Here is a 13,328-nt window from a genome sequence, read left to right as displayed (position 1 = left end):
TATCCTACATACTGGACGAGGGTTTGTATTGTGTCGGAACACGTATGAATAAATTGTGTAAGCAATAATACCCAATATTCAAAGATCACAATAAAAAATAAATGACACAGTAAACACACAGCAATCAAATGTACAACCTTTCAGGAACAAAACAAGAAATCTCAATCAGTAAACTTTATTATTTCTAACAAGATAATCTTTAATGAAGCTAGACCATTGACATTACTATTACACTAATAACATAGAAACTGGCTTAAGCATAGCACACAAGACTTGGGACACACTGACCTGGTGTCACTATGAATACAGATGGTAAAAGGGATACAGATAGGACAACATATGTTAATAAAAAATAATGCATTGATTACTGAAGAAAATCTTGCATATTTAATGGGCAATAGGTATACCATTCATCATGGCTAGCATTATTATTGTCATAGGTAATAACTAGCTATTAAAATGGACATTTTCTAACAGCATAATATTTGGGTTTAATAGATGGATTAAATTTCTTTGCCTAAAAATAAGATTACCAGGTAAACACAAATTAAGTCATGCACATCATAAGAACTCTAATAATCTCTAGCTCCTACAATTTCAATAACAAGTGGACTTACTACACTGATAGTAAAACTTATCTGTGACTATTACAATTGGCAAACGCAACTACACTTACTTTCCAAGGAAGACATTCTTTATGAAAGGTGGTCGAGCAGGCTTCTTGGCAATGGGGCTTGTGGTTTCATCTACTTCTTGCACCTGAAACAGTTAATGACAAAATGGATTAAAACTTAATATTAACAGATTAAAATATTTTTTAAAAATCAAGAACATATTTACCACTGACATATTTGAATGCCAATCATCAACCAAAATTCTTATCATTAAAAAAAAAAACTACTTTGCACAAGAAATTTACCCACATCTAGAAAATATTGTTATCAAACCATTACCTGATCTTGTTCTTAGTACTTTACAAATGTAAATAAATAAAGCAACCAGTATTCAAAACAATCCATTGCTCTTTATAACTTAAATAGCAGGAGAGAAAGGCTTCAGACATTACCTAAAAGAGACTTATGGATATAAGATAAGGGCACAATAAAATCTGTTCCTATCCATACTGTAGCAACTCTATAAACTATTCTTCAAGCGTGGACAAACACAGTGATAAGCAACACATAATAACCAATACAGTATTACAAACAACTACCTCTGCCATAAGGAACTATTGCAAGAATATCTGCGATTTCATTTTTAAAGTTTTATCAGTTTCTTAAAATGTTATTTTTATTAATAAAATAAATTTTTGAATATACTTACCCGGTGATTATATAAGCTGCAGCTCTGCTGCCCGACAGAAAAACTCTACGTTCAAAATACGCCAGCGATCGCTATGCAGGTAGGGGGTGTACATCAACAGCGCCATCTGTCGAGCAGGTACTTAGTACTCCATGTAAACACAGAACCAATTTTCTCCTCGGTCCACTGGGTCTCTATTGGGGAGGAAGGGAGGGTCCTTTAATATATAATCACCGGGTAAGTATATTCAAAAATTTATTTTATTAATAAAAATAACATTTTTCAATATTAAACTTAGCCGGTGATTATATAAGCTGATTCACACCCAGGGGGGTGGGTAGAGACCAGCATTACTTGTTTACATTATTATGAGCTAAGTATTTTGTATTTCATTTTAGCAGTTATTCAAAATAACAAACATAAAATAAATAAGTACCTGGTAAGGAAGTCGACTTGAACAATTACTCTGCCTTTTTAAGTACGTCTTCCTTACTGAGCCTCGCGATCCTCTTAGGATGCTGAGCGACTCCTAGGAGCTGAAGTATCAAGGGTTGCAACCCATACTAAAGGACCTCATCAAAACTTCTAATCTAGGCGCTTCTCAAGAAAAGAATTTGACCACCCGCCAAATCAACCAGGATGCGAAAGGCTTCTTAGCCTTCCGGACAACCCAAAAAACAACAATAAAAAACATTTCAAGAGAAAGATTAAAAAGGTTATGGAATTAGGGGAATGTAGTGGTTGAGCCCTCACCCACTACTGCACTCGCTGCTACGAATGGTCCCAGGGTGTAGCAGTTCTCGTAAAGAGACTGGACATCTTTAAGATAAAAAGACGCGAACACTGACTTGCTTCTCCAATAGGTTGCGTCCATTATACTCTGCAGAGATCTATTTTGTTTAAAGGCCACTGAAGTTGCGACAGCTCTAACTTCATGTGTCCTTACCTTCAGCAAAGCATGGTCTTCCTCATTCAGATGGGAATGAGCTTCTCGTATCAACAGTCTGATATAATAGGAAACTGCATTCTTTGACATAGGTAAAGAAGGTTTCTTAATAGCACACCATAAAGCTTCTGACTGTCCTCGTAAAGGTTTAGTTCGTCTTAAATAGAACTTAAGAGCTCTAACAGGGCATAAGACTCTTTCTAGTTCATTTCCAACCAAATTAGAAAGGCTTGGAATATCGAACGATTTCGGCCAAGGACGAGAAGGTAGTTCGTTTTTGGCTAGAAAACCAAGCTGTAAAGAACATGTAGCCGTTTCAGATGAAAATCCGATGTTCCTGCTGAAGGCGTGTATCTCACTGACTCTTTTAGCTGTTGCTAAGCAGACGAGGAAAAGAGTCTTTAAAGTGAGATCTTTAAAGGAGGCTGATTGTAGTGGCTCGAACCTTTCTGACATAAGGAATCTTAGTACCACGTCTAAATTCCAACCTGGTGTGGCCAAACGACGCTCCTTCGAGGTCTCAAAAGACTTAAGGAGGTCCTGTAGATCTTTGTTGTTAGAAAGATCTAAGCCTCTGTGACGGAAGACTGCTGCCAACATGCTTCTGTAACCTTTGATCGTGGGAGCTGAAAGAGATCTTTCCTTCCTCAGGTATAATAGGAAGTCAGCTATTTGGGTTACAGAGGTACTGGTTGAGGATACTGATACCGACTTGCACCAGCTTCGGAAGACTTCCCACTTCGACTGGTAGACTCTAAGAGTGGATGTCCTCCTTGCTCTAGCAATCGCCCTGGCTGCCTCCTTCGAAAAGCCTCTAGCTCTCGAGAGTCTTTCGATAGTCTGAAGGCAGTCAGACGAAGAGCGTGGAGGCTTGGGTGTACCTTCTTTACGTGTGGCTGACGTAGAAGGTCCACTCTTAGAGGAAGAGTTCTGGGAACGTCCACCAGCCATTGAAGTACCTCGGTGAACCATTCTCTCGCGGGCCAGAGGGGAGCAACTAACGTCAACCTTGTCCCTTCGTGAGAGGCGAACTTCTGCAGTACCTTGTTGACAATCTTGAACGGGGGGAATGCATAAAGGTCTAGATGGGACCAATCCAGTAGAAAAGCATCTATATGAACTGCTGCTGGGTCCGGGATTGGCGAGCAATAATTTGGGAGCCTCTTGGTCATCGAGGTTGCAAAGAGATCTATGGTAGGTTGGCCCCATGTGGCCCATAGTCTCTTGCACACATTCTTGTGTAGGGTCCATTCTGTTGGGATGATTTGACCCTTCCGACTGAGGCAGTCCGCCATGACATTCATGTTGCCTTGAATGAACCTCGTTACTAGAGAAAGGTTTAGATCTCTTGACCAGGTGAGGAGGTCCCTTGCGATCTCGTACAACGTCATAGAATGGGTCCCTCCTTGCTTGGAGATGTACGCCAAGGCCGTGGTGTTGTCTGAGTTCACCTCCACCACCTTGCCTAGAAGGAGGGACTTGAAGCTTTTCAAGGCCAGATGAACTGCCAGTAGCTCCTTGCAGTTGATATGTAACGTTCTTTGATTCGAGTTCCAAGTTCCCGAGCATTCCCGACCGTCTAATGTCGCACCCCAGCCCGTGTCCGATGCGTCCGAGAAGAGAACGTGGTTGGGAGTCTGAACAGCCAGGGGCAGACCCTCTCTGAGGTAGATGTTGTCCTTCCACCAAGTCAGTGATGACTTCATCTTCTCGGAAATGGGGATCGAGACCGCTTCTAGCGTCTTGTCCTTTCTCCAGTGAACAGCTAGGTGAAATTGAAGGGGACGGAGGTGCAGTCTCCCTAACGCAATGAACTGGTCCAGGGATGAAAGCGTCCCTATCAGACTCATCCACTGTCTGACTGAACATCGGTCCTTCTTTAGCATGTTCTGGATGCATCTTTGGGCTTGACTTGTTCTGGGGGCCGACGGAAAAGCCCGAAAAGCTTGACTGTGAATCTCCATCCCTAAGTACACTATAGTTTGGGATGGGACCAGTTGGGACTTTTCCATATTGACCAGGAGACCCAATTCCTTAGTCAGATCTAGAGTCCACTTTAGATTCTCCAGACAGCGACGACTGGAAGAAGCTCTTAGAAGCCAGTCGTCCAAATAGAGGGAGGCTCTGATGTCTGCTAAATGCAGGAATTTGGCAATATTCCTCATCAGTTTCGTAAAGACAAGAGGCGCCGTGCTTAGGCCAAAGCACAGGGCTTGAAATTGGTAGACAACCTTCCCATAAACGAACCTTAGAAAAGGTTGGGAATCTGGGTGGATGGGGACGTGAAAGTAAGCGTCCTTTAGGTCTAAAGAGACCATCCAGTCTTCCTTCCTGACCGCTGCTAGAACAGACTTTGTCGTCTCCATGGCGAACGTCTGCTTTGTGACAAAGACATTCAGAGCACTGACGTCTAGCACCGGCCTCCACCCTCCTGTCTTCTTTACCACTAAGAAGAGACGGTTGTAGAAGCCTGGGGATTGATGGTCCCGAACTTTGACTACCGCTCCCTTTTCTAGTAAGAGAGACACCTCTTGCTTCAAAGCTAGTCTCTTGTCCTCCTCTCTGTACCTGGGAGAGAGGTCGATGGGAGACGTTGCTAGAGGGGGTTTGCGTACAAACGGGATCTTGTACCCTTCTCTGAACAACTTCACAGATTGTGCATCTGCGCCCCTGTTCTCCCAGGACTGCCAGTAGTTCTTGAGTCTGGCTCCCACTGCTGTCTGAAGAAGGTGGCAGTCAGACTCTGCCTTTAAAGGACTTGGTACCTTTCTTCTTAATCCCACGTCTCCCTTCGGCACGAGCACCTCCTCTGCTGGAGGCTCTGCCACGAAAGGGCGGAATAAATCTGGACGCTGGAGTGTCCATCCTGGGTCTAGACACGGTAGACAAAGGGGTGGCTTTGCGGGCAGATGACGCAACCAGGTCATGCGTGTCTTTTTGAATCAAGGAGGCAGCAATCTCCTTTATCAACTCCTCTGGGAAAAGGCACTTTGAGAGAGGAGCAAACATAAGTTCCGATCTCTGACATTGTGTTACTCCAGCTGACAAGAAGGAGCAAAGGTTTTCCCGTTTCTTGAGAACCCCGGAAACGAACGAAGCCGCAAGCTCACTGGAACCGTCCCGTATGGCCTTGTCCATGCAGGACATAATGAGCATGGAAGTTTCCTTGTCAGAAGGGGAGGTCTTCCTGCTCAACGCTCCCAAACACCAATCCAAAAAGTTAAAAACCTCGAAGTCTCTGAACACTCCTTTCATCAGATGGTCTAAGTCTGAAGGAGTCCAACAAATCTTGGAGCGTCTCATGGCTAGCCTGCGGGGAGAGTCTACTAGACTTGAGAAGTCGCCCTGGGCAGAGGCAGGAACTCCCAAGCCGAGAACTTCTCCCGTGGCATACCAGACGCTCGATCTGGAAGCGAGTTTCGCAGGGGGAAACAAGAATGCTGTCTTCCCAAGGTGCTTTTTGGACTGCATCCATTCTCCCAACACTCTTAAAGCTCTCTTAGACGAGCGGGCGAGGACGAGCTTCGTAAAGGCAGGCGCGGATGACTGCGTGCCTAAAGCGAACTCAGATGGAGGAGAGCGTGGGGCTGCAGAAACAAACTGATCAGGATACATCTCCCTGAACAGTGCAAGAACTTTCCTAAAGTCCAAGGAGGGAGGCGTGGTCTTGGGTTCGTCGATGTCCGTATGCGGGTCGTCAAAGTGTGCAGCGTCGTCATCATCAGAGAGTCCATCGTCTGAATACTGAGGAGGAAGCGGCAAAGGAGTAGGAATTGGCTGGTCAGCTGAGTCCGGCAGCACGGGTGCATGCGTGACTGCACTGGACGCAACGTCATGGAACTGTTGCCCAGTCTGTGAGCTGGCAACAACCATAGCAGCGCGGGGGCGCAAAGCGTCTACTCCTGACTGTCTAGTCTGCTGTGGGCGAGTAGTGGTAACCACACTGGGTTGCGGAGGTTGACGCACCGCGTCAAAACAAAACAACTTAGGTTGTTGTTGTAACTCGCGAACGTCAACGGAAGGTTCCGTGCGTCGCTGAACGTCAACATGCGGCTGGCAGGGTACACTGGAGCGCATGGGTGGCGGGACTCTCACAGCTGGAGTGCGGGAGAAGGTAGCCTCAGCGTCCACTGGACGCACAACCGTGGATGTTTGTAGGCTAACGGGTGGTGCAGCGTCAACCTTCTCCGCACGAAAGTCCTGCATTAATGACGTTAACTGCGTCTGCATGGTCTGCAGCAAAGACCACTTAGGGTCTACAGTAGCAGGTGCGGCAACAGACGGTGTTACTGCCTGATGCGGTACCGCTTTGCCTCTCTTAGGAGGTGTGCAGTCATCGGAAGACTGCAGCGAGTCCGAACTGACCCAACGGCTACAACTGGGCCGTTGGACTTGCGCGGAAGGGACCGACTTGCGTTTAAGAGGCCGTGAGACCTTGGTACATTGTTTCTTTCGAGAAAAATCTTCCGCAGACGAGGAATAAATGGGCTCTCTCGTCTTCTTGTGGGTGGGGCGATCTTGGTAAGATACGTCCGAAACCACGGAGGGAACGTCTGTCCGCTGATTAAAGCCTGTCGAACCCTTTGGTCGTACGACATTGCTTCTCCCCTGGGCTTGGGAGCTTGCAAGAGGTCCCGGACTGGGAGGACGACAGGCACGAACAGACGAACCCTCAAGCGCAACACTAACACTTTCCACAACACTACCACTCACTTTGTCACTACCCACTGCACTCTTACACTTCAACTCCTTGACGTCTGCCATGAGTTGGTTACGGTCACTCGCCAATGACTCGACTCTCTCACCCAGAGTCTGGATGGCACGCATCATATCTGCCATCGAAGGTTGTTGAGTGCTAGAAGGGAGATCAAGAGCAACCACTACAGGGGAAGGAATAGGTTGTGGGGCAAGAGGAGAGGAAATATCAACGGAGCGAGATGAACTTCTCCTGACTCTATCTCTCTCTAGCCTACGTGAATATTTCAGGAATTCGAGAAAATCGAATTCCGAAAGCCCAACGCATTCCTCACATCGATCTTCCAATTGACAGGTTTTATCCCGACAATTGGAACAAACGGTGTGCGGATCGATAGAGGCCTTCGGAAGACGCCTTGAACAGTCCCTAGCACTACACTTTCTGTATTTAGGGACTTGAGAAGGGTCAGCCATCTTGAATTAGTCAAAGGGGAATTCAAAATCTATCCAAAGTCGTCAACAAATAATCCAAAATCAATAAAAGAATGCAAGGATGTATTGAAGATAACCTCTGCAAAGCGAAAGCTAATAACTAGAATGTGTACTTCACCAAAATCTGTGAAAACCAATCCAGTAAGCAACAGCGAATTTAGTAGGTCTTGCCGGTGGCACGACAGAGAGAAAATTGGTTCTGTGTTTACATGGAGTACTAAGTACCTGCTCGACAGATGGCGCTGTTGATGTACACCCCCTACCTGCATAGCGATCGCTGGCGTATTTTGAACGTAGAGTTTTTCTGTCGGGCAGCAGAGCTGCAGCTTATATAATCACCGGCTAAGTTTAATATTGAAAAATGCATTATGTATTTGTATATAAAACAATACAGTATATGCACATAAAATTCAGTACCTAACCAGTGCACATGTCAGGTCTTTATAAAATACTTACAGAAACTATTTTCTTGTTAAAATCCGGATTATCTATGCAGCCTTCAATTGTCTTATTCTTCCTAATATTGTAAATCATACTGTAATAGCATTATACAGTACTAAAGTACAGTATTATTTTTTGTGCTTAATTGCCGTAATATATAAGCATCTTCCAATAGTTTTTAAGATACTGTATAGCACTATAAGGCGAAGCATGTCGCCCAACTTTAAAGTCAAGGGCATTAAAATATTACTGATTTCCACCACGTATGAATTTCAATTATAATTCTTGGTATAATCAAGTAATTTGATGAAAAATAAAACATGGCTTAAAAGATAGATGCTTTTAATATACAGTAAGTTTTAATAAGGTCCTACTGTAATTTCTATATCCCATGACTGTTTCCCTCCGATCATGAAAAAGTGCATATTCTATATGCAATGACGTCATTCACACTACTTAATCTATATTTCATTTAAATTTGGTCTCCCAACTTGACTAGTGAAGCTTGTAAGACCCTGATGTCAGAGGCAGAAAATAAAATATTTTAATTATAAAATAAATTTTTGAATATACTTACCCGGTGAATATATATAGCTGCAACTCTGTTGCTCGACAGACAAAAAACTGTAAAAAACTCGCCAGCGATCGCTATACAGGTTGCGGGTGTGCCCATCAGCGCCAACTGTCGGCCAGATACCATACTCAATGTAAACAAAGACTCAATTTCTTCTCATCCCACTGCGTCTCTATTGGGGAGGAAGGGAGGGTCGTTTAATTTATATATTCACCGGGTAAGTATATTCAAAAATTTATTTTATAATTAAAATATCATTTTTAAATATTTAACTTAGCCGGTGAATATATATAGCTGATTCACACCCAGGGTGGTGGGTAGAGACCAGTCAAATATGTTTACATCTTATAAGCTAAGAGTTTTTATTTCATTTTAGAAGTTATCAATATAACAAAAACAAAATAAATAGGTACCTGGTAAGGAAGTCGACTTAGACGATTACTCTGCCTTATAAGTACGTCTTCCTTACGGAGCCTCGCGATCCTCTTAGGATGCTGACAGACCCCTAGGAGCTGAAGTATCAAGGGCTGCAACCCATACAACAGGACCTCATCAAACCCCTAATCTGGGCGCTCTCAAGAAATGACTTTGACCACCCGCCAAATCAACCAGGATGCGAAAGGCTTCTTAGCCTTCCGGACAACCCATAAAAACAACATTAAAAACATTTCAAGAGACAGATTAAAAGGATATGGAATTAGGGAATTGTAGTGGTTGAGCCCTCACCCACTACTGCACTCGCTGCTACAAATGGTCCCAGTGTGTAGCAGTTCTCGTAAAGAGACTGGACATCTTTCAAGTAAAATGACGCGAACACTGACTTGCTTCTCCAATAGGTTGCGTCCATTATACTTTGCAGAGATCTATTTTGCTTAAAGGCCACGGAAGTTGCTACAGCTCTAACTTCGTGCGTCTTCACTTTAAGCAAAGCTCGGTCTTCCTCACTCAGATGTGAATGAGCTTCTCGTATTAACAATCTGATAAAGTATGACAAAGCATTCTTTGACATAGGCAAGGATGGTTTCTTAACTGAACACCATAAAGCTTCAGATTGGCCTCGTAAAGGTTTAGTACGCTTTAAATAGAACTTAAGAGCTCTAACAGGGCATAAGACTCTTTCTAGTTCATTGCCTACGATCTCCGATAAGCTGGGAATATCGAAAGATTTAGGCCAAGGCCGAGAAGGCAGCTCATTTTTGGCTAGAAAACCAAGTTGCAGCGAACAAGTAGCTTTTTCCGACGAAAATCCAATGTTCTTGCTGAAGGCATGAATCTCACTGACTCTTTTAGCCGAGGCTAAGCATACCAGGAAAAGTGTCTTAAGAGTGAGATCTTTCAGGGAGGCTGATTGTAACGGCTCAAACCTGTCTGACATGAGGAATCTTAGTACCACGTCTAAATTCCATCCAGGGGTAGCCAAACGACGCTCCTTGGTGGTCTCAAAAGACTTAAGGAGGTCTTGCAGATCTTTATTGTTGGAAAGATCTAAGCCTCTATGCTGGAAGACCGATGCCAACATGCTTCTGTAGCCCTTGATAGTGGGAGCTGAAAGGGATCGTCCTTTTCTCAGGTATAAGAGAAAATCAGCTATTTGAGCTACAGAGGTACTGGTCGAGGATACAGAAACTGACTTGCACCAGTCTCGGAAGACTTCCCACTTCGATTGGTAGACTCTAATGGTAGACGCTCTCCTTGCTCTAGCAATCGCACTGGCTGCCTCCTTCGAAAAGCCTCTAGCTCTCGAGAGTCTTTCGATAGTCTGAAGACAGTTAGACGAAGAGCGTGGAGGCTTTGGTGTACCTTCTTTACGTGTGGCTGACGTAGAAGGTCTACCCTTAGAGGAAGACTTCTGGGAACGTCTACTAACCATCGAAGTACCTCGGTGAACCAACCATTCTCTCGTGGGCCAGAGGGGAGCAACTAACGTCAACCTTGTCCCTTCGTGAGAGGCGAACTTCTGCAGTACCTTGTTGACAATCTTGAACGGTGGGAATGCGTAGAGATCCAGATGTGACCAATCTAGGAGAAAGGCATCTATATGTATTGCTGCTGGGTCCGGGACTGGGGAGCAATAGATTGGAAGCCTCTTGGTCAGCGAGGTTGCAAAGAGATCTATGGTTGGTTGACCCCAAGTGGCCCAAAGTCTCTTGCACACATCCTTGTGGAGGGTCCATTCGGTTGGAATTACTTGCCCTTTCCGACTGAGACAATCTGCTATGACGTTCAAGTCGCCTTGGATGAACCTCGTTACTAGGGAGATGTCTTGACCTTTTGACCAGATGAGCAGGTCCCTTGCGATCTCGTACAACGTCAGTGAGTGGGTACCTCCTTGTTTGGAGATGTACGCCAAGGCCGTGGTGTTGTCCGAGTTTACTTCCACCACTTTGCCTCGAAGGAGATACTCGAAGCTTTTCAAGGCCAGATGAACTGCCAACAGCTCCTTGCAGTTGATATGCATGCTCCTTTGACTCGAGTTCCACAGGCCTGAGCATTCCCGACCGTCCAGTGTCGCGCCCCAGCCCAAGTCCGATGCGTCCGAGAAGAGAACGTGGTTGGGAGTCTGAACAGCCAGGGGAAGACCCTCTCTTAGGTTGATATTGTCCTTCCACCAAGTCAGACAAGACTTTATCTTTCCGGAAATCGGGATCGAGACCGCCCCTAGCATCTTGTCCTTTTTCCAGTGAAAAGCAAGATGGTATTGAAGAGGACGGAGGTGTAGTCTTCCTAGTGATTCAAATTGTTCCAGGGATGACAGCGTCCCTACCAGACTCATCTACAGCCTGACTGAGCAGCGTTCCTTCTTCAGCATCTTCTGGATGGATAGCAGGGCTTGATCTATTCTGGGGGCCGACGGAAAAGCCCGAAAAGCTAGACTGTGAATCTCCATCCCTAAATACACAATAGTTTGGGATGGGACCAGCTGCGACTTTTCCAAATTGACTAGGAGTCCCAATTCCTTGGTCAGATCTAGAGTCCACTTTAGATCCTTCAGACAGCGACGACTGGAAGAGGCTCTGAGAAGCCAGTCGTCCAAATAAAGGGAGGCTCGGATGTCCGATAAGTGGAGGAATTTGGCTACATTCCTCATCAGCCTCGTAAACACGAGAGGAGCTGTGCTTAGGCCAAAGCACAGGGCCCGAAACTGGTAAACCACATCTTCGAAGACGAATCTCAGAAAAGGTTGGGAGTCTGAGTGAATGGGGATATGGAAGTAGGCGTCCCTTAGGTCTAGCGAGACCATCCAGTCTTCCTTCCTGACCGCTGCTAAGACTGACTTTGTGGTCTCCATGGAGAACTTCGTCTTTGTGACAAAGACATTCAGAGCACTGACGTCTAGCACCGGTCTCCAACCTCCTGTCTTCTTCGCAACTAGGAAGAGACGGTTGTAAAATCCCGGTGATCGAAGGTCCGAGACTTTGACCACCGCTCCCTTCTCTAGCAAAAGAGACACTTCCAGTTTCAGGGCTTGTCTCTTTTCTTCCTCTCTGTACCTGGGAGAGAGATCGATGGGGGACGTCGCTAGAGGGGGTTTGCGTACAAAAGGGATTTTGTACCCCTCTCTGAGTAACTTCACAGATTGTTGATCTGCGCCTCTCTTCTCCCAGGCTTGCCAGAAGTTCTTGAGTCTGGCTCCCACTGCTGTCTGAAGTTGCGGGCAGTCAGACTCTGCCCTTGGAGGACTTAGGTCCTTTCCTCTTCCCTCGTTTCCCTTCGGCACGAGCACCTCCTCTGCTGGAGGCTCTGCCACGAAAGGGCGGAATAAAGCGAGACGCTGGAGTGTCTATTCTCGGTCTAGCAGAGAATGTAGGCAAAGGGGGAGCTTTGCGAGCCGAGGACGCAACTAGATCATGGGTGTCCTTCTGAACTAACGATGCGGCAATTTCCTTTACCAAGGCTTCAGGAAACAGGCACTTGGAAAGGGGAGCAAAGAGAAGTTCAGATCTCTGGCATAGCGTAACTCCAGCAGACAGGAAAGAACAGAGAGACTCTCGCTTCTTCAGGACTCCGGACGTGAATGAGGCAGCTAGCTCATTGGACCCATCACGGACGGCCTTGTCCATGCAGGACATAATGAGAAAGGAAATATCCTTATCTACCGAAGAGATTTTCCTGCTCAGGGCTCCTAAGCACCAGTCTAAAAAGTTAAAGACTTCGAAAGCCCTAAATATCCCTTTAAGAAGGTGGTCCAGGTCCGATGGTGACCAACAAACCTTCGAGCGTCTCATGGCAAGGCGGCGGGGAGAGTCTACAAGACTTGAGAAGTCGTCCTGGGCAGAGGCAGGAACTCCCAAGCCGAGAACTTCTCCCGTGGCATACCAGACGCTCGATCTAGAAGAGAGTTTAGATGGGGGAAAGGCAAATGCTGTCTTCCCTAACCTCTTCTTAGACTCTAACCAGTCTCCCAACAGCCGCAAAGCTCTCTTGGATGAGCGTGAGAGAACGAGTTTCGTAAAGGCAGGTGCGGTAGCAGGCACTCCTAATACAAACTCTGATGGAGGAGAACGAGGAGCCACAGAAACAAAGTGGTCCGGAAACAACTCCTTGAATACAGCCATGACTTTTCTAAAGTCCAATGATGGTTGAGTTGGCTTAGGCTCGTCCAGTTCCGAAGGTTGATAATCTTGTGGTTCAGCAACATCCTCATCAGATAGTTCCTCATCCGAAAACTGATGAGGAAACGGCAACAGAGTGGGCAACGTCTGGCTCGCTGAGTCCGGTCGCACTGGTGCATGCGTGACGGAGCCGGACGCAACGTCATGGAACTGCTGCACAGTCTGTGAACTGTCAACAACCATGGGTGCGCGAGGACGCACAGCGTCCACCCGAGACTGTCTAGACCGTCTGGGTTGTGCAGTCAACACCATACCGGGTTGCGGA

General features: G+C 45.8%; 1 protein-coding gene and 1 pseudogene across 1 annotated transcript in view; both read right to left on the bottom strand.

Annotated features, from left to right (window-relative positions):
• LOC137642869 (uncharacterized) overlaps positions 1–13,328 on the bottom strand; it is a 443,369-nt pseudogene that overhangs the window by 307,158 nt on the left and 122,883 nt on the right.
• Positions 1–13,328, bottom strand: part of LOC137642427 (complex I assembly factor ACAD9, mitochondrial-like) — a 108,008-nt gene that overhangs the window by 79,768 nt on the left and 14,912 nt on the right. Inside the window, exon 2 of the mRNA XM_068374974.1 lies at positions 677–759. Within this exon, the coding sequence (XP_068231075.1) occupies positions 677–759 (83 nt within the window). The remainder of the gene's footprint in view (positions 1–676; positions 760–13,328) is intronic.

Source organism: Palaemon carinicauda, chromosome 6 (assembly GCF_036898095.1).
Source record: "Palaemon carinicauda isolate YSFRI2023 chromosome 6, ASM3689809v2, whole genome shotgun sequence".
Classification (NCBI taxonomy): domain Eukaryota; kingdom Metazoa; phylum Arthropoda; class Malacostraca; order Decapoda; family Palaemonidae; genus Palaemon; species Palaemon carinicauda.
The sequence above is the reverse complement of the archived record's forward strand: the minus strand, read 5'-3'. Positions and strand labels throughout refer to the sequence as shown.